General features: G+C 48.5%; 1 protein-coding gene across 17 annotated transcripts in view; it reads right to left on the reverse strand.

Annotated features, from left to right (window-relative positions):
- Window positions 1–409: 409 nt before the first annotated feature.
- DYSF (dysferlin) overlaps window positions 410–18,846 on the reverse strand; it is a 272,723-nt gene continuing 254,286 nt past the window's right edge. For all 17 annotated transcript variants that reach the window (XM_060187109.1, XM_060187107.1, XM_060187114.1 and 14 more), the window contains 8 exons: window positions 17,933–18,021; window positions 17,583–17,678; window positions 16,559–16,700; window positions 11,814–11,913; window positions 9,872–10,050; window positions 7,851–7,960; window positions 5,762–5,909; window positions 410–669 (listed from right to left, as the gene is read on the reverse strand). In XM_060187109.1, coding sequence (XP_060043092.1) covers window positions 631–669; window positions 5,762–5,909; window positions 7,851–7,960; window positions 9,872–10,050; window positions 11,814–11,913; window positions 16,559–16,700; window positions 17,583–17,678; window positions 17,933–18,021 — 903 coding nt within the window. In that variant the 3' untranslated portion in view covers window positions 410–630. The remainder of the gene's footprint in view (window positions 670–5,761; window positions 5,910–7,850; window positions 7,961–9,871; window positions 10,051–11,813; window positions 11,914–16,558; window positions 16,701–17,582; window positions 17,679–17,932; window positions 18,022–18,846) is intronic.

Genomic DNA, 18,846 nt, shown 5'->3' on the forward strand with positions numbered 1-18,846 from the left:
AAAGAGGAAGCAAGGATGGGCACCACAGAAAATCCTAAGAGCATAGGAAGTAAGGTGGAAGCCAGGGGTCCAGCAGGCCTATATTTCCAGAGAGTTCCCAGCCCAACCCTTTCCGGAAGCTGCACTGTACAAAGAGAGAAATCTTCAGGCACATGGTGAATGAAACCAGAAGGAACGGGTAACACTTGCCTAAGGGAGCAAAGTGCAACCTTGGGGAGGCAGCAGCAATGCCGAGGGGAGGGGGAGGGGGCAGAAGTGGGGGGAGGGAGGCACAAGGTGCTAGGTCTCTGTGTAGCTTGTATAGAAAAGCTCAAAGCCCACCAGTTCTTTCAAAGCTGAGCAGACACAGACAGCCCCTCCTGGACACACACTATCCAGGGATGAGAGACACACACCAACACCAGAGCTGTCTGTTTCATGGTTCCAGGTGTTTTATACTGAAATACATTCAGGCTGATCCAAAAAAGGCTTGAGTTGGGGAAGAGAGAAATGACAGAAGCAGGGTCCTCCTAAATTCCACGTTAGCAAATCTGGGCACACGTCCATCTGCCCGTCTGTCCACTCAGGCAGGAGATCAAGCGGAGCATCTGATGAGCTGGCAAAGGAGGCAGCTGGCCTTGCACTGAGTCCTCAGCTGAAGGGCTTCACCAGCTTCATGGCAGCATAGTTCTGGAGGAAGAGAGGCAGTAGGGACCATGATGACAACTGTCAGCAGGGAAGGAGGCAGGGAGGAAAAAAGGGGGCAAGAGCCTCTTCCTTTCAACCACCTACTGCAGCCTGCCCATCACCCACCCTCTACCAGTGCCAGTCGGCAGGCCCATTCCCTCCCGAAACTCTGCTGGTGCCCTCCGACTGCGGGGACCACTGTCTGATCTGCTACCCAGCCCCCACATGTCCCTTAGAGCCTGTTCTCAAATTCCAGCCCACTTCCAAGAGAACAGGTGAATGAAAGACACAGCAGTAATTCTCTGAACCCCTTCCTACATACTCCTACAAGGGGAACCCAGACTCACTGGACATGATGCCTCTGTCCAGAAAGGGGTGGTAGAGGGGTGGGGGGTAATACACAGACTAGCCACGGAGATGGGTCACCCCTGATTAAGCCCTGGCTGCTGCAAGACTAACAGGAATCTCCCCTTCCCAGCCCCCCCCCAAAAAAAAACCATGAAAACATACAACACAACACAGGACTCCTAATTGGGACAGTATGTTCCCCAGCGCCGTCTGGAGACAAAGCTCCCTCCCTGCCAGATCGCCTCCTGCCTCCCCCTCTCTGGCCCCACTCCCGGCTGCCTCCAAGGGGAGCTGGGAGGGATCAGACAGGCTGCCCTCCTTGCCTTCCTCCCAGGGGAATTTCCAAGAGGGTGGGGAATTAGGCCAACTGGGTAGGGGCAGCCCTGGCCTGGACCCCTGCCCCACCAGACCCTCTGCCCCCAAGGCCAGAAAGCCAGGTAAGGATGAGCAGGTCTAGAACCTACCAGGTGATTGACTCATGGCTGGAAGGAAGCAAGATTTTACCCAGCTTGGAGCAAATGCCTGCAGACAGAAACAGTCTCCAGCCTCCAATGACCCAGGTTTACTTTGGCCACTGCACCCCTCACCTAGAATCTGCCCCCCACACACACACACACACATCAGCACTGGGGAAGACAGGGCTGGTATTTTAGAAGGACAGTTCCCAGGGCTCCTCAGCAGAGTGGGTGGACAGGCGTGGGGCACAGTCCCCCAAGAAGGGTGATGAGCTCCCCTGAGCACAGTCTAGCCATAGCAGCCCAGGGGTGACCTCACTGAGCACCCCCACATAGGGGACCCTTGCCAACGTCACACAGAAAGCTCCCAGCAGAAGTGGAGCCCATCATGTTATCTCCTGACTCCATTCACAGTTCTCCACCCAGACTAATACGACCTCCCCAACGTGAATGTGCCTAGATGCAAGCCTGGAGCCGGCCCAGGACGCAGCATTACCAGCCAGCTCCCTGACCACCAGTTCTGGGTGCGAGGTGTGCACTAGCTCTGACTATACCCCGAGCTCCCCTCCTTCCCTGACATTACTCTATCTCCTGGTGTGGCAAGTGTCCTGGTCACATCACATGTCACCTTCTTCCTCACCACACCCTATCCCCAGCACACAGTGATGTCCTCAGGCTTCAGCTGGACCCAATGGCAGCTAGACAGACAGATTCAAAATGAGAAAAGGCTCAGGTGAGGAGAACAGGACCTCCCCATATTTGACAGCTTGGGCCTGCCTGACTGGGGATGGGCCGCAGGGGGATGACCTGACAAAGTCCTAGCCTAACCCCAAGTCCCAGGGCACCCCCAGGGGAGCTCAAGAGCCACAACACCCCTCATCATTGCCCTTCCACAGTCCAGGGTCCAATCTTGTATTTGTAATTACATTTTTCTATGCTTCAAGAGGGTCCTCCACAAGGTGTAAACCTCAGGCCCTGACAATCGGATCATAGCTCTGGACTGTAGCTGTGTTGTGCCAGTCAGCTGTGACTCTTCTAACGGATCCTGGAAACACTTCTGCATGGTGCTCCAGGCTGCCCAGCCCCCTTAGAGTTGCGAGCAGCGTGGACAGTGTACGTGTTTGGTCACTCAGTGTCCACAGTGGCCTGGCTCTGGGCTGGGGGCTATGAAGGTGGTCATGCAATCCTAAGCCTGCCCTCTCCCTGTCTGTGCCATTGAGATCAGGGTAAGCTGGAGCTGATGACATCATTCTCTCTACTTCCCTATTGGTTTGAAATGTTCATATGGGAAGGTTTTTTTTTAAAAAAAAAAAAGCAGGACCAGGTGGTGGCACACCTAGTTGAATGTACACGTTACAGTGCTCAACGACCTGGGTTTGAACCTCCAGTCCTCACCTGCAAAGGGAAAGCTTTGCAAGTTGTGAGGCAGTGTTTCAGGTGCCTCTCTCTCCCTCCCTCTATCACTCCTTTCCCTCTTGATTTCTGGCAGTTTCTATCCAGTAAATAAATAAAGATAATTTTAAAAAAAGAAACATAAGAAATGTTACACATGTACAAACTTCTGTATTTTACAGTTGACTATAAACCATTAATCCTCCTAATAAAGAAAAAAAAAGCAAAGAACAGTCAAAATCAGGTTTTCAGCTGGGAACACTGATCCCACTGAGGTCTGAAATTGCCGAGATGTGGGCAGAGGGGGTGGGGGTGGCAGACATCCCTGATGAGCTGTATGGAGTGGGGGTCTCCGGAGTCTCCTCCCTGAGAGGGCCCTCATTAGTGTGTCCCTGAAGCCATTTGTTACTTCTCAGCTGGCTCCTCAGCAGGCAGAAGGGGTCCCCAATATGCAGTCATCCCCTGCTTGCTTGCACTGTCCCACATCCAGCCTGCAGGAGGCAGGCACTCTAACCAGGTCCTCAGGTCAACGCAGGCTCTGTCCTTGCCCCAGGGCCTTTGGACCTGAGAAAGTGTCATTCCTGGGGACTAAGGGATAGCTCCCCCTGGGATGCATGCCTTGCCAGGTGCAGGTGTTTGGCTCCAGGTCTGAGTCCTTGAGCCACACAGAAGAGGAAAGACACTCCAGTACTGCAATGTTTCTCCCTAGCTTTCTCTATCTCCCTCTATCTGAAGTTAAAAGAATGAAAAGAAAAAAAGTCAGGGAGTCAGGTGGTGGCACAGTTATTGGGCGCACTTGTGACAATGCTCAAGGACCTGGGTGTGAGCCCCCAGTCCCCACCTGCTGGGGGAAAACTTTGCAAGTGGTGAAGCTGTCCTGCAGGTTTCTCTCTGTCTCTCTCTCTCTCTCTCACTCTATCTCCCCCTACCTTCTTAATTTCTGGCTGTCTCTACCCAATAAATAAAGATAATAAGGGTGGGGGTAGATAGCATAATGGTTATGCAAAACAGACTGTCATGCCTGAGGCTCTGCAGTCACAGGTTCAATCCCCTATACCACTATAAGCCAGAGCTGATTAGTGCTCTGGTAATTAATTAATTAATTTAATAAAAATTTCTTTAATTAATTAAAAAGAAAAGAAAAAGTCAGTCCAGAGTAGTAAACCTGTGTGTGATCCACAGTCATAAAACAGAAAGCAAATGTCGGTCCCCACAGAGAACGACATTTCTCTTCTGCTCTGCTACCTCCACCTTCCCTTCCTTCCCATCCAGACTCAGTTTCTATCACCCACCACCCAAAGAGGCTCCCCTCTACCAACTCATTGGTTACATATTCCAAATACTGACTGAAAACAGCTATGTCTCCCTACTGAGGGCAAGAACTTAGTTTCCCCACTAGCATTAAAAAAAAAAAAAAAAAAAAAACGATCCATGGGGCCCTAGTCAGGGAATCCTTGGATTTCCACACAGATATGATGGGCCTAGACCTCTAACAGATCCCTCTCTCCACCACCACTGGTCATCTCCATTAGGAACAGCATGGTGGACCCACTTGTAGGCCTCTACAGGACTTCGCCCTCAATGTGGAACAACAATGGTAAGGACTGCCCCATTCTCGGAAGGGAGGCTGGGTCAACATAGTCTGCCACTCCCAAGAAGACTGGTCGGGAAATGAGTCCTAGAATGTTCCTAGCTGTGACCACAGAAGGTGAACTCAGACCTGTAGGCATACAGAGGTAACACAGGCTCCTGTGCTGAAAATGGGCCCCAGATCAAATTGATGAAGTTTACAGTTAATGGTATTTATATACTTTTCTCATATTTGGGAGCTACTCTCTGCTCTGATTCAGCTTTTTAGTCCTATTTCCAACTATGACACCATCTCCCTAGGCAATACCTTTAACCCACCTGTTAGCGGTAGGACTCAGGCAAAAACTAGTAAAGTCATGGGCCCCTTGGAATATACCTAAAATAGAGTTCCTAGCTTTTTCCAAAATGGAGACCCCAAATCTCATCTGCTATATGCTTACCTTTAAGTTCCTGATTATTGAACAATCTGTTCTGCTTTATATCTTAATGTTTTTCAGCCAACAAATTGCAGATACTACCATGACACCAACATGACTTCCCTGGGCAGACAACCTCACCAATGTGTTCTGTAACCTCACTTCTCCAGAGCCCTCCTCCACTAGGGAAAGACAGAAACAGGCTGGGAGTATGAATTGACCTGCCAATGCCCATGTCCAGTGGAGAAGCAATTACAGAAGCCAGACCCTGGGAGCTGGGCAGTGGCCCAGTGAGTTAAGTGCACATGGTAGAAAGCACATGGACTGGCATCAGGATCCTGGTTTGAGCCCCCGGCTTCCCACCTGCAGGGGGTTTGCTTCACAGGCGGTGAAGCAGGTCTGTAGGTGTCTGTCTTTCTCTCCCCCTCTCTGTCTTCCCTTCCTCTCTCAATTCCTTTCTGTCCTATCCAACAACAATGACAGCAACAACAACAACAACAATAACAACAACAATGATAAATGACAAGGGAACAAAAGAATAAATAAATAAATAAATAAATAAATAAATAAATAACCAGACCTTATGCATCCATCTTATGCATCCCATAATGATCCTTGGTCTATACTCCCAGAGGGATGAAGAATAGGAAAGCTTCTAATGGAAGGGATGGGATATGGAACTCTAGTGGTGGGAATTGTGTGGAATTGTACCCCTCTTATCCTACGAACTTGTCAATCATTATTAAATCAACACAAAATATATAGACCAAAAAAAAAACCAAAAACCAAAAAAACCCTGGATCCAGAGCCCCCCAGAGCAGGGCTCCTGTCTCCCTCATAAGACCCATTGAACCTCCATGACAGGCTCCATGCTGCCTCACTCAACCCACTCACCGGGAAGGCATAGACAAAAATGCCCAGGAACAGCAGCAGGATGAAGAGGATGATGAAGAGGATGATGACACACCGGAAGCGCCGCCACAGGATGAACTTCATGGTTTTGTATGGGGAGGTGAACCAGAGGAAGGAGGTGTCAGGGCGCCTGGAGAGAGACCCAGAGATCAGCAGGGCTCCCCAGCAAGGCAGTTTTCTTCAATCTACCTGGCCCTCAGTCCCTTCCATCAAACTCAGATCCTTGTCTCCACATTCCCTTCTCCTCTCACCCCTACCTCCAGTGTGAGCACCACCAAATCAGGATTGTGTCTGAGACTAGAGAATCAGATGCTGGACACAGCCTTGGGGAGCTTCCATATCAGATGAGCTAGGCCCGAGCCCCAGATATGCCACCTGCAGAGATGCCCACAGTCGAGGTGGGAGATGAACCCCCAAAATAGACTTTTAAAAAAGTAGTATTCTTTTGGCCAGAGTACTGCCCAGCTTTGCCTTTGCCGGCACCAGGGAGTGAACCTGAGACTTCAGAGGCTCAAGTATGAAAGTCTGTTGAGTAACTACTGTGATATCTCCCCAGACCTAAAAAGAGGATTTTTCTCTCCTTGGAACCAAGAGCCTCAAATGCTTCTCCTGGGGTCAGCCTCACAACCAGAGAGCAAGTACTATGTTGTATCTATGAAAAAGGTTGAATACCTGGGTGACTCACTGTCCCCACCAGCCCCACAGCACTGGGGTCACGCCATGAAAATGGGCAATCTGTGCTCAATCCACCTAGACTTGAAGCTTTAAAAAGCCAATTCTGCCAGGAAGAACACAGCTCCCTGCACCTATCCAGCCATCGTTCAGTTCCCAGTAACCTCCTGCAAGGCTTCCATACCCACTAGACTTCTCTATACCCCAGAAGGCCAGAAGGGACTGTGAGGTAGGGAAGACAGAGCATAACCCCCTAGTTGAGGAGAACTGCTTAAAGCTACAGGGAGTCCACAGGAGAGGTGTGGAAAATGGCTTGGTCAGAATGCCCATGTCCAGCAGAGAAATAATTACAAAAGCCAGAACTCCAACCTCCTGCACCTCAAAAATTATTTTGATGCATAGTCCCAGGTGGGGGAGAAATGAAAGGGGGGTGATGGTCAGAGGGCTCTGAACTCCAATTCCATCAGGACCTGGAGAGAGAAGAGTAAAAAGGGAGGGACATTTGGATGGGATGTGGTGATAGCTATCTGTGTAACTTGGAAAGGAAGAGAAGATGGGACCATAGGGGAAAAAAAGGGAGGGGGTGGAGTCAAATATATACAAATATAGACAGATAATTGTAGAAATAACAGTTAACCTGTATTTACAACCACAAGAGAATCGCTGTAGCTTACAATGAAAGGATTAGGGATTTGGAATTCTGGTGGTGGGAATGGTACAGAGTTGTACTCCTGTTATTTGATAATTTTTTTAAATATTTTTTCCTTTATTGGGGGATTAATGTTTTACAGTCGCCAGTAAATACAATAGTTTGTACATGTATAACATTTTTCAGTTTTCCACATAACAATACAACCCTCACTATTAAATCTTTTGACACTGCTTGAAAGCTTTTAATTCTGTTTTCTTTTTTATAAAGAATCAATATTAAATCACTAGTAAAAAAATTTTTAAAGAAAGATGAAAAGCATGAAAAAAGTGAAGAAGAAAGAAAATGGTTTGGTCAAGGGCATGCCAGGAGGGAGAATCATAACTTCTCCCCCTTCTGAGTGAAATGGCCTCACTGAGCTGCCGAGACTGTTGCCTTACCTGTAAAATGTTGGTGTTTGGAGGCAGGTGGTGGGGTGTGTGTGTATGTGGAGTGCATAACTAGCAGGCGGGGGATGGGGTTGGGGGGGGTTCTGTGGCATAGTCTCTAAGTGCCTGCTTCCAGAACTAGCTCAGGAACCCAGTGCCTGTTGCCTGCTTCCTAACAGTGTGGCCTTGGATAAGTTGCAGCTCCCTCTGAGCCATGTGGGTCTTGTGGCCTCTGGGTGGCTCTGCAGGGGGCTGCCTCCCAGACTGTGGTTATATCTCACTCCACCCACCTTGAGCATCAGGAGGCAAAGGCGGCTCTCACCTTGGGTCCTCCAGCTTGGGGTTCATGTTGGGCTCATCCCGGCCCTGGCCAGCGGGCCGCTCCTCATGCTCGCTCTCGGCTACGATCTCCAAGGTCATCTCCAGCTTGCCCTGTGGGGCCAGAGGGGAACTGGTCAGAGACATAAAAGCTCTGTCCCATGGCTTGGAGAGGAGCCAGGGCAGAACGGACATAAGAGTCACTTTACTGAGGGGCTGGGTCATGGTGCACCCGGTTTAGCACACATAATCACTATGAGCAAGGGCCCAGGTTCGAGCCCCTGCTCTCCATCTATAGGAGGGGTGTTTCACAAGTGGTGAAGTAGGTCTGCAGGTGTCTCTCTTTCTCTCTCCCTCTCTTATTTCTCCTCCTCTCTCAGTTTCTGTCCTGTTAAATAAAATAGAATGAAAAAAAAATGGTCACTGAAAGTAGTGGATTCACAGAGCCAACAATAGAGTCACTTTATTATCTTTCAGAAAAAGATAGAGGGTTGGTGTGATCAGGACAGCAATACCTGCTCCTTTGACTATTTAGAAACTTGGGTTTTTTTTTCTTTTTTTCTTTTTTTATATTTATTTTATTATTTATTTATTCCCTTTTGTTGCCCTTGTTGTTTTATTGTTGTAGTTATTATTGTTGTTGTTGTTGTTGGATAGGACAGAGAGAAATGGAGAGAGGGAGGGGAAGACAGAGAGGAGGAGAGAAAGATAGACACCTGCAGACCTGCTTCACCGCCTGTGAAGCGACTCCCCTGCAGGTGGGGAGCCAGGGTTCGAACCAGGATCCTTACACTGGTCCTTGTGCTTTGCGCCACCTGCACTTAGCCCGCTGCACTACAGCCCGACTCCCGAAACTTGTTTTAAAAATGGAGATTTTGGCCCATCCTACCCCCGTGGACACAAGCACAGCTAGATCTTTACACACCAGAGACATTTTTCTCTGCAAGCATGTGAACTATCACACTATGATCATATCCTCCAATAGCTTCCTTCTTTCAGTTAGGAAGCAATGCAAGGATATAATCACATATTATTTAGAGTCTGCTTTCCATGGTTGTCAAACATCCTATGGGATGGTTGGCCATAATTTATTTAGTGAACTGCTCATTTTGGTTCATTTAGGCTGTCCCCAATTCTTTGATATTATAAATAAGATTACAACAAACACCCCAGAACCTAATTTTTAAATTTTATCTGGTTATGCCTCTAAGAGAGATTCCTGAAAGGGAATGACAGAGTCCAAGGACATCTGTACTGTTAAACCTCTTGCTGTATACACAGTGCCAAGCTGCTTCTTTGAATGGTAAAACCATCAGCACTCCCAACAGTAGATGAGGGGCCTATCACTCTGCATCCTCACTAGAAATGGTCATTTCTACTTTTTCAATTCTAACTTCAAAGGCAAAATATGCTTCCACATTTTAAAATATTGCATTGTTTGATTATTGAGAGGAAGGATAAATATTTTGTAATGACTGAAAAAAAATCTCATCTTGTTTCATGGTGCTTCATTTGTGTATTGTCTATGTATGTCCTTTTTTTGTATTTTTTGAGGTGTTGAAATTTTTATTGATTTCTATAGTTCCTTCTGCATCAAGAATATTTTCTCTCAAGGGTCACATGAGGGGGGGAGGGAGTGGTTGCCAGAGCTTTACTTTCTCTCCAGGAGAAGCATAGTTCCCCTTTGACACTGCTGAGCAGACATCTGGGCCAGGCACGTAGGACAAGGAGGGTCCTTTAAAGAAAATTAATGACCCCCTGCCCCCCATAAATAACCTAAGCCAAAAGGGAACCCAGGAAAAGATCCCCGGGACAGCCAGGAGCAGAGTGTGAGCAGTGGGGCCCAGAGATAAGGCATCTTCCCTGGACCTCAAGTACTAGGAAGAAAGCTGGGAAATGGGATGGGGCCATGGAAGTGGAAGGTGGGCAGTAGAGAGACCATAACACTTATGTGCACTCTTAATTGCTACAGGCATGTCACTCCTGGGCCACTAGTGGGCTCGGGGGTGGGGGAGACATACATACCGCCAGAATCTGCTTCTCCCCTTCTTCTGACACACAGGGCCACCAGCCCTTCACTGTTTTCTGTTCAAACAGGGACACAAACCACTCTGGGTGGAAGGTGTCATCCAGCTGGTCCAAGGAGCACTTCTCAGCTGTCTTGGCTGGCTTGGGCATGTGGTTGAGATCCAGCTGCAAGGAGCCTGCAGCAGAGAGAGATTCTTAGGTGAAGACTTTCCCAACCCTTGGTAAACTAGGGCTACCCTGGGACTAGGCTGGTTAAGAGGTCACTATCACCAACTCAGCTTTCATCCATGGGCTTAGTCATGGGGCAAATTCCACAAACATTCCATCTCCCCATCTGCTGCATCTGAGTCTATCTCCTTGCACATCTACATTCCCACTAACCTACCCTTATTGAGTTGCCCTTAACAGAACTTTCCAACTGTTCAACTCTTCATTTTACTATGTATGAATCCATCCATTCATTCAACTACTTATCTATCACAGTCTCTTAATAGTTGTCCATTTGTGTCTGGCTTATTTCATATAGCAAAATGTTTTCTTAAGGTCCATCCATTCATAATATAAACCAGTACATGACTCATTTAAGGCTTAATAATATCCCATGGTGTAGACAAACCCTATTTTGCTTATCTCTATTTATAGGCACTTGGGTTGACTAATGCAGCAGTGAACACTGTCCTGTAGGTGTCATGTATTAGCTCTAGCCATTTCGTTGAGCCATATGAAAATTCTGGTATCCAACTATCTTTGACCTATAAAAATAGTAAGTTCATGTGGTTTCACTCAGTCCAATCACAACAACATAATGAAGTCAGTGGGACTGAAGCATAGTTACAAGAGGGATTAAGTGGGTGAGATAAATCTAAAAATGCTTTCTGAGACCAAACTAGAGAAATTCTTGCATGCCATGCAAATGAGATTAGATTTTTATTCAGTGTGGAATGCTTACTACAAGTGTCCACTGATTGAATCTAATTTTCCAGTTTTCTTTCTTCCCATTCATCCATTTAGCTTCCCCACTCATCTATCTGTTTCAATGTAACTATATTCCTCTATAGCTCCCATTTGAGCACTGCGTCTACACATTAATCAGGATATTATTCCATTTACCATTAGGTCAGCTCTACATCAGCCTTCAGCATGAATATATCCATCCACCCATGCATCTCACCCTCACTGAAGTATAAATGCATGCTATATTTTCATTTTTCACAATGGTTCCAATATAATATTAATACAAATCAGGAAATATTTAAGGAAAGTCAAAAAATATGCCAAATATTGCAGCCTAAGTTCTCTACATAAAAGACTTTAAGGAAACATACAATTAACTCTGGATTGCAAGATTTCAGATCTTAGACACTACTTTTAACAAAATTAGTACATATTCAAAAGACATAGAACACAATTTGAAAACACATTATGAAGAAGGATAAAAATCTCATGGCATCTAGAGGTTGTAGTTTCAACTGTTTTGTTTTTAAATGAAAAATGAGCTTATTTAATTTTCATTTGAAGATGTCTTCTCATTCAGTAAAAATGCAGTTTTCTTTGTTTTTCTTTTTTAAATTAATTTTAAAAATTAAAGGCTTATCCCATAAAGAAAAGATTGAATGAACAACTGATGCCAAAAGAATCTTCAAATCTGTAAGCAAAAATGTTGCAACAAAAATTAAAAAGCAAGTGAAAATGGTAGAAATTATTTGTATTATATCCTTACTACATTAAAAATAAAACTTCAAAAATCAGTAATAAAAGATGAACATCTGAGGCCAGGTAATGGCACATCTGGTTGAGCTCCACTGAGGGCAAGAAATAAACTTGGCCCTTCTTTGAGGCCCCCCACCACACACACACACACACACACACACACACACACTGGGGTTTCCAGAATAGTCCCTTCATGCAGAGAATGATGCTACCCAGAAACTGTGCTCACCCAAAAAGTCATCAAAGGAGAACTTATCATTGTCCCAGATCTGGAAGACCACACGTGCTGGAATTTTGCTCTCAGTCTTGTCCAGCCTCCAGAAAGCATCCTGGCCCAGAGTGAAATCAGAGAGAGCAAGATTAGAAACAGGTAGTGGACCCTGGAAGGCTTCCTGGAGGAGGTAGTGGAATCAGACATCACTGAGGGACTTGCCAGAGCCAGTTCCTTGTGGGAAGATGCTAAGATCCCAGGGGGTAGTTCCCAAAGCCCCAGCAGGCTGATAGCAGCTCATTTCTCTTAAAGCAACTCCTTTAATAGTCCCAATTCTAGGAGTTAAGGTTCTCGTGTTCATTTCACAGCTGATGCAACAGAGAATTAGTAAGTAAAGTGAGGAGTCTCCCATAGAGCTGACAGCTAATAAAAATAATAATATTGCATTTTTATGGACCATCCCTCCACCACTGTGGACTAATTTACCATCCCAACAACCACAAGGAGCCAAGGGGACCAGAAGCAAGTACCATCCAAGTCACACAGCTCAGAGTGGTGGGCAAACTCAAAGCCAGGCAGTCAGGTTTCCAGAGCCTTGTATTCACTCCTTATCTGGCTCCGCCCTGGTGATCTGGGAAGCAGGATGGGCGAACTGAGAGTCTGGGCCTCCACCTCACCCCAGTTTCCACCAGGGGGGTGGCCCTGAAGTGTTCTTTTCAAGAGCTGGCACTGAGAGTCAGGGATCCAACCGCCGCTGCCCTGGACCAGGCCAGCTCACTCCTGTTTCGTCCCCTTACTGTGGCTCAGTGGGTGACAAGGACAGGGAACATTCTAACCACCCTGCAGATGGTGGGAACTAGACCTTGGACACCAGGCCACAATAGGGGCCTGGACCCAGCCTGAGGTGTGAGAGTTAGATATCCACCATGGGAGGCGGGAAATACTGCAGTCTGGCCCCAGGTGCTCAGTATTCACAGGACTTTTCCCGCTGTGTGATCACTGAGGGATACACAGGCCCCTCTCAAAGCTCCCAAACCAAAGACCACTCGTAAAGAACCATCATCTCAAGGAACACCGACTGCAGCCAGGACTGCTGCCTGGGGTGGCCAGCTGGCCCCTGGCACCCCGTCTGATGCACGCCCCACCACCACCCTTTCCTGGCCCTGGGCCTCCTGCATGCAGGTGCCTCCTTCCCCCATGGGGCTTTTATGGTGCCTTCTTAGGCCGCCTGCACAGGCTGCCAGCATCCTCATCCTCAGGCCTGGTTTATGGGCTCAGTAATGAGCCAGAGGTTCAAACAGCCCCTGATGGGAGAAGCTGGGCTGGGACTCAAGTCTGGGGAGCAGCCCCCCAGGTCCCAAGCACTCATTATGCTCCCGGTCTGGGCCCTTTTACTAGCTGTTTATTTGCAGGGTGGGTGCCGGGCGTACAGGCAGGCCTCGGTGGGTGTGCTGGGCTCCAGGTGGGAAGCCGGGCCGGGCATTCAGCGGCAGTTCAAAGCCACCAGATGAAAGGAAACCTTGTACTTTATGACAGTCTCGTCTGGTTAATGGGGTCCCTGGAGGGCCTGTGTGCCAGAGGCCCTGAACCCCTCAGCACAGGACTGGCTCTGTGGCAGGCTGAGTCCCAAGGCTGTGTACCCCCCACCTCCACCCTTCACTAGCCCACCCTCTGATTCAGACCTTTAGCCCAGACAGGCCTTTGGGAGGGAACTCATCACAGGCTCCAATCTGCCTGCCCCGGTCTCATGGGGGTCTCTGGCTCTGCCTGGACTGACTGAGCCTTTTCCTCTCTTACTCTCCTGACTCTTAGTTCCCTCTTGTGCTCTCTGCTTCCCTCCTACCTCCCTCTGGAACCTGATCCCAGACCACAGAATTCAAACTCCTTCAGCCTCCTCACTTCTGGGTGCTTCTTCAGGACTCTTTGCCAGTTCTTTCTCCTCTCTCCACCCCTATACTCTCCCATACGGCTCTTGCTAATCTCCCAAGGCTCACCCAGTCCTGTGGGCTACACCACTGTGGGTCAGCCCAGCTCTCTATCTCTTGAAGTCTGTGATGCAGAGATAAAATCCCATCATCTCCAGGAATGGAATCACCTCAAATTCTAAGGCTGCAACCACCTCCCAGTATTTTTTTATGTTTATTTATTCCCTTTTGTTGCCCTTGCTTTATTTTAGTTATTATTGTTGTTGTTATTGATGTTGTTGTTGGATAGGACAGAGAGAAATGGAGAGAGGATAGGAAGACACAGAGGGAGAGAGAAAGACAGACACCTGCAGACCTGCTTCACCACTTGTGAAGCGACACCCATACAGGTGGGGAGCCGGGGTCTTGAACCGGGATCCTTCTGCCGGTCCCTGCGCTTTGCGCCACATGCGCTAAACCCCACCTCCCAGTATTCTGTGCCTCTGATGAGAACATATTTTCTCTCACTCATCTCAAATCACCTGCTGTGAAGGCAGCATTAGCTCTCTCTTCCCACATGGCAGGGCAAACTGAAGCCTCTGCATCCTGAGATTCTACAGACACACCGCACCTGTCACAGAGGAAGTACACTCTGCCTACCATTCAAGCAGGTCATTCCTCTCAGCCTCAGGTTCCCCCTCCAGGCCTGGCCCTGTGTGGGGCTTGCTGAGCACTGCAGATGGTGTATTGGAGGCCTCGGCGCCACCCTCCTCATTCTCAGCCCCGCCCCCCTTCCTGCTCATTGTCTGCAGCAGAGAACTGTAGTGTGTTTGGCTTGGAGCTCTTCCCAACAAATGCAGCATTTGTTTTGTTATAGAAACATCTTGTGGTGGACAAACAGGCTGAGCAGAGACAAACAAGAATGGGCTAGGCTCCGCTTGGCTGCATAGGACCCAGGGCTATTGCTGAATTCTGCATTCTGGCAGGCAGGCAACACACAGCAACTGGCAGGTGACAGATCTCATCTAACCTTGCTCAGGCCATGTTTTCTTTGCCAGATGGGCTCAGAATGATCAGTGGAACATTCTGGGTTCTCTAAAGTGCAGAGAATTCTGTGTTTTGGCTGGGGAGGACTCGTGTATAAAGGTTGTAATGACGACAATTAAGAAGACCCAAGCAATGGAGGTGCATTTTACATTTCTCGTTTTCTTTCTTTTGTAATGACATTTAAGGGCCTCATGCATGTGTGTTGCCACGGTTCATCAGTCTTCCCCAGGACAATTTTTTTCAGTCATCTACATGAGATAGGGAGAGAGTGTGATACTACAGTACCTCTCTATCATCCATGCAACCCCCCCCCCCAGTGCTGTCCATGGTGCTCTCATATGGTAGGCGACCTCAAGCATGGTAAGTCAAGACCCCTAGCTGGTGAGCTATTTCACTGCCTTTTTATTTTCCTTATTAAAGCCAGTTGATCATTCAGTAAAAATAGAGAAGTCTTAAAACTTTGCAGCTTAAAGGGCCAAGTCACTTTAGGAAGTAAATCAGACCAGTACAACCTACATCCCCAAGAGGCATTTGTTCTGCCAAGTAGGCAAGCTCATCAAGGTCAGAATTGGTTGGTTGGGAGGGGGGGGAGCTAGGGAGATAATAATTATACAAAAGACTTTCATACCTAAGGCTCTGAGCTCCCCCACCCACCCCACCCCGTTCAATCCCCAGCACCACCATAAGCTAGGGCTCAGCAGTGTGCTGGTCTTTCTGCGTCTCTCTCTCATTAAAATAAATAAAATCTATTTTTAAAAAGAGAAGTTGGAACATGGATGGACAGAAGCTCTAAGGATGGCCTTCTCTGTCTCCACTCATCCTTGGTATGTGTGCTGGGTTCCAGCACCTCTCCCTCATATTCTAGGAGTGCACCCTAAGGGAAATCATGGTGCCACCAAGAAGAAGACACCTTCCCTCAGAGTCTGCCCACTTCAGGAGCAGAGTTTGTGGCCCAGATGAAACCTACACTAAAAGGTACTGAGACACAGAGCGCTCAGGGCCCTGAATCCACTGGAATTCCTATTGCTGAGGTGCCAGCCTCCTCAGATGCCTTCAGCCCGGGCTGAGAGGAGGGAGTGTACGGTGGAAGGCAGTGGCTTCAGGCTTGAAGGTCAGCCACTCCCAGTCACCATGCAGCTTGCACCATAACCATTTCCAATAGGAAAAGAGGAGCCGAAGGGACTTGGCTAGGCAACACTCAATCCTATGACCACAGCCCGATCCAGAGGCTAGGCCAGCCCTCTTTAGAAACGCTCTCTGCAGCCTCAGCCTACTGTCTTTTGTAACATGTGCACTCAACCAGGTGCGCCACCACCTGGCCCCCTACCTACTGTCTTTTGATGGCCATGCTGGCTTCCTCCGATTGTTCTTCCCACTCTGGCCTACGACCCTTCCTGCTGCTTGTTCTGTCTGGGCTAGGGAGAAGGACAGGCAGTAGTCATGGGATTCAGACTTAACTGCAGCTGATCATGCTACACTGCTGTGGGAGTGGGGGTTGTGGGGTGCTGACCGATGCTAGTGATGACAGCAACGGTGTTGACTTACGGAGCAATAGGGACATGGCTGGTGGTGACAGCAGAAGCAGTGGGACAATGATGGAGGTGACACCAAAACAGTGGGACAATGATGGTGATTATACTGGCCATGCTAAGACAATGGTGGCACTCATCACACTGTAATTGCAGCAGTGATTCCAACAGTGGTGAGACATCAGTGAAGGACTAAGATGAGGGCACAGCAGGAACTCAAGTGTGGTTGCACTGACTCCAGAAATCCCTGGCACCAGTGCCATCATGAGCAGGCAGGACTCACCTTCTTGGCAACAGTGCAAGCTTGCTCGGCTGGCAGGTAGTCAAAGGGGAAAATGAACCTCCAGTTAAAGTTGCCTTCACCTCCCAGGGACCGGTAGTGCACATCTGTTTTTTGCTTGTGTTCTTCAAAACCAACCATCCAGCTGGACAGACAGTGTAGAGAAGATTCCTCAGTAAGTTCTTCAGAACAATATGAATCCCCAGTGGAGGCAAAGGAGTCATCAGGAAGGCTAGGGAACTTAGTAATTGATAGAGAAAGATTCCTCCTAGGAAGTCCCCATGTGATATAGCAAATGTACTATGAATTTTAAACTATCCTAGCTTCTTTTGAGCAACATGGAAGACTCAAGCTAGAGGGAGGAAGACACCCCAAAGACAGAGAATGTCTTTGTTAGGATCTGGCCTTCTTTTTTTTTTATTTGCTGGGGCTTGATGCCTGCACTACAAATCCACCGTGACTGGCTTCCTTTTTTTTTTTTTTCCTTTACCCCTATCATCTTACTGGGTAGAACAGAGAGAAATTTAGAGATATTGGGAAAGAGAGAGAGAGAGAGAGAGAGGGACCTGCAGACCTGCTTCATTGCTTGTGAAGCACCCCTGCTACAGGTGCAGAGCAGGGGCTCAAACCTTAGTCCTTGCATGAGTCCTTCCACTTAGTACTATGTGAGCTTAACCAAGCGCAACACCACCTAGTCCCTCTCTCTCTCTCTTCTTTATTTACTGTTTTGAATAGAGACAAAGAGAAATTGAGAGGGTAGGAGACAGAGAGAGAAAGAGAAAGAGAGAGAGAAAGCTCTGCTTCACCACTTGTGAACTTCTCCCACGAAGGGGGAGACCAGGGGCTTGAACCCAGGTCCTTGCAGACTATCATGTGTGAACTCAACCAGATGCACCACCTTTCCTTCCTTTCTTGTTCCCTTTGTCTTACACCCAAGCTCCCTTCATCCATTACTGAACTCCACCTCAGAGACAGCTGGGATGACACTGCAGAGCTGGCACTGAGGGGAAGGAGGATGAATCCCTACCCTTTCACATAAATGTCACTCATTTTCTCCCCCGTGATGCTGAGGTCATCCAGGATCACGTCTTTGGTGTTCCAGATAATGCAGCGCAGGAAAAACCTGTGGAGAAGAACGGCTCCAATTCATATAGGCATCCTACCAAGAGGTGGCAGCCCTTGACCAAGAAGCCAAATGGCCAGGTCCCCCCAGAGAGTCTGATGTCTGCCTGCTCAGACACTGAGCCAGTCCACACATAAGCTGTCCCCTGTGACTCAAGTGGTCCAAAGCCAAGAGTGATCTTCTGTCCCAACATCAGTCGGCTATCATCACCCCCGCCACTCTGCTCAGCCTGAGCCCGTGGGCCACCAAATCACCTTCTGGCTCTCCGAGGGGTAATGTTGAAGGGAGGTCCAGGTCGTCCCAAGGCCTTTGGAAACAGATCGATCCACATCTGAAGCTTTCCCTGGAGAGATAAGACCTTGTTCTCCCACCAACCTTCACACCCATGTGGCACTCAGCACCTGTTCTTCACCATGGACAGAGAGCTCACCGCCTGCAGGGAGATACCTACCCGGAATTCCCCTGAAGTACAGGCCACAGGCCTGGGCCTTTGCCAAGGAGAGCTAAGTCTAGGTCTGCCTGATGGAAAAAGGAGGAAGGGCTGGGGAGACAGTGTAATAGTTATGTAAAAGACTTTCATGCCTGAGATTCTGAGGTCTCAGGTTCAATCTCCAGCACTACCATAAACCAGCTCTGTTCTCTCTCTCTCTCTCCACCTCCCCCTGTATCTTTCTCATTAAATAAATCAAATATGGAAGAAAGAGAAGGAAAGAGCGAGAGGTGATAGGAAAGGAGAGGAGCAGAGAGGAGAGGAGGGGAGGGGGAGGGGGAGGGGGAGGGGAGAGAAGGGAGGGGAGAGGAGGGGAGAGGAGGGGAGGGGAGGGGAGGGGAGGGGAGGGGAGGGGAGGGGAGAGGAGAGGAGAGGAGAGGAGAGGAGAGGAGAGGAGAGGAGAGGAGAGGAGAGGAGAGGAGAGGAGAGGAGAGGAGAGGAGAGGAGAGGAGAGGAGAGGAGAGGAGCGAACACATTTCAGGCCAAGAGATCAATGTACAGAGTCTGGGAGCCTGAGAGCACGGCATAGTCATGGTGGTTTCATCGGATATTCATGACAGAAATGCACTCCAACCACCACTCCCCAGATCCCCACCTGTCTGCATGCTGGGAGCTATTTCTGCTACCATCCTCTGGAAGGAAGAACAGGATTGAAATAACTCTGCCAGGTCTCAGAGC

Source organism: Erinaceus europaeus, chromosome 3 (assembly GCF_950295315.1).
Source record: "Erinaceus europaeus chromosome 3, mEriEur2.1, whole genome shotgun sequence".
Taxonomy (NCBI): Eukaryota; Metazoa; Chordata; class Mammalia; order Eulipotyphla; family Erinaceidae; genus Erinaceus; species Erinaceus europaeus.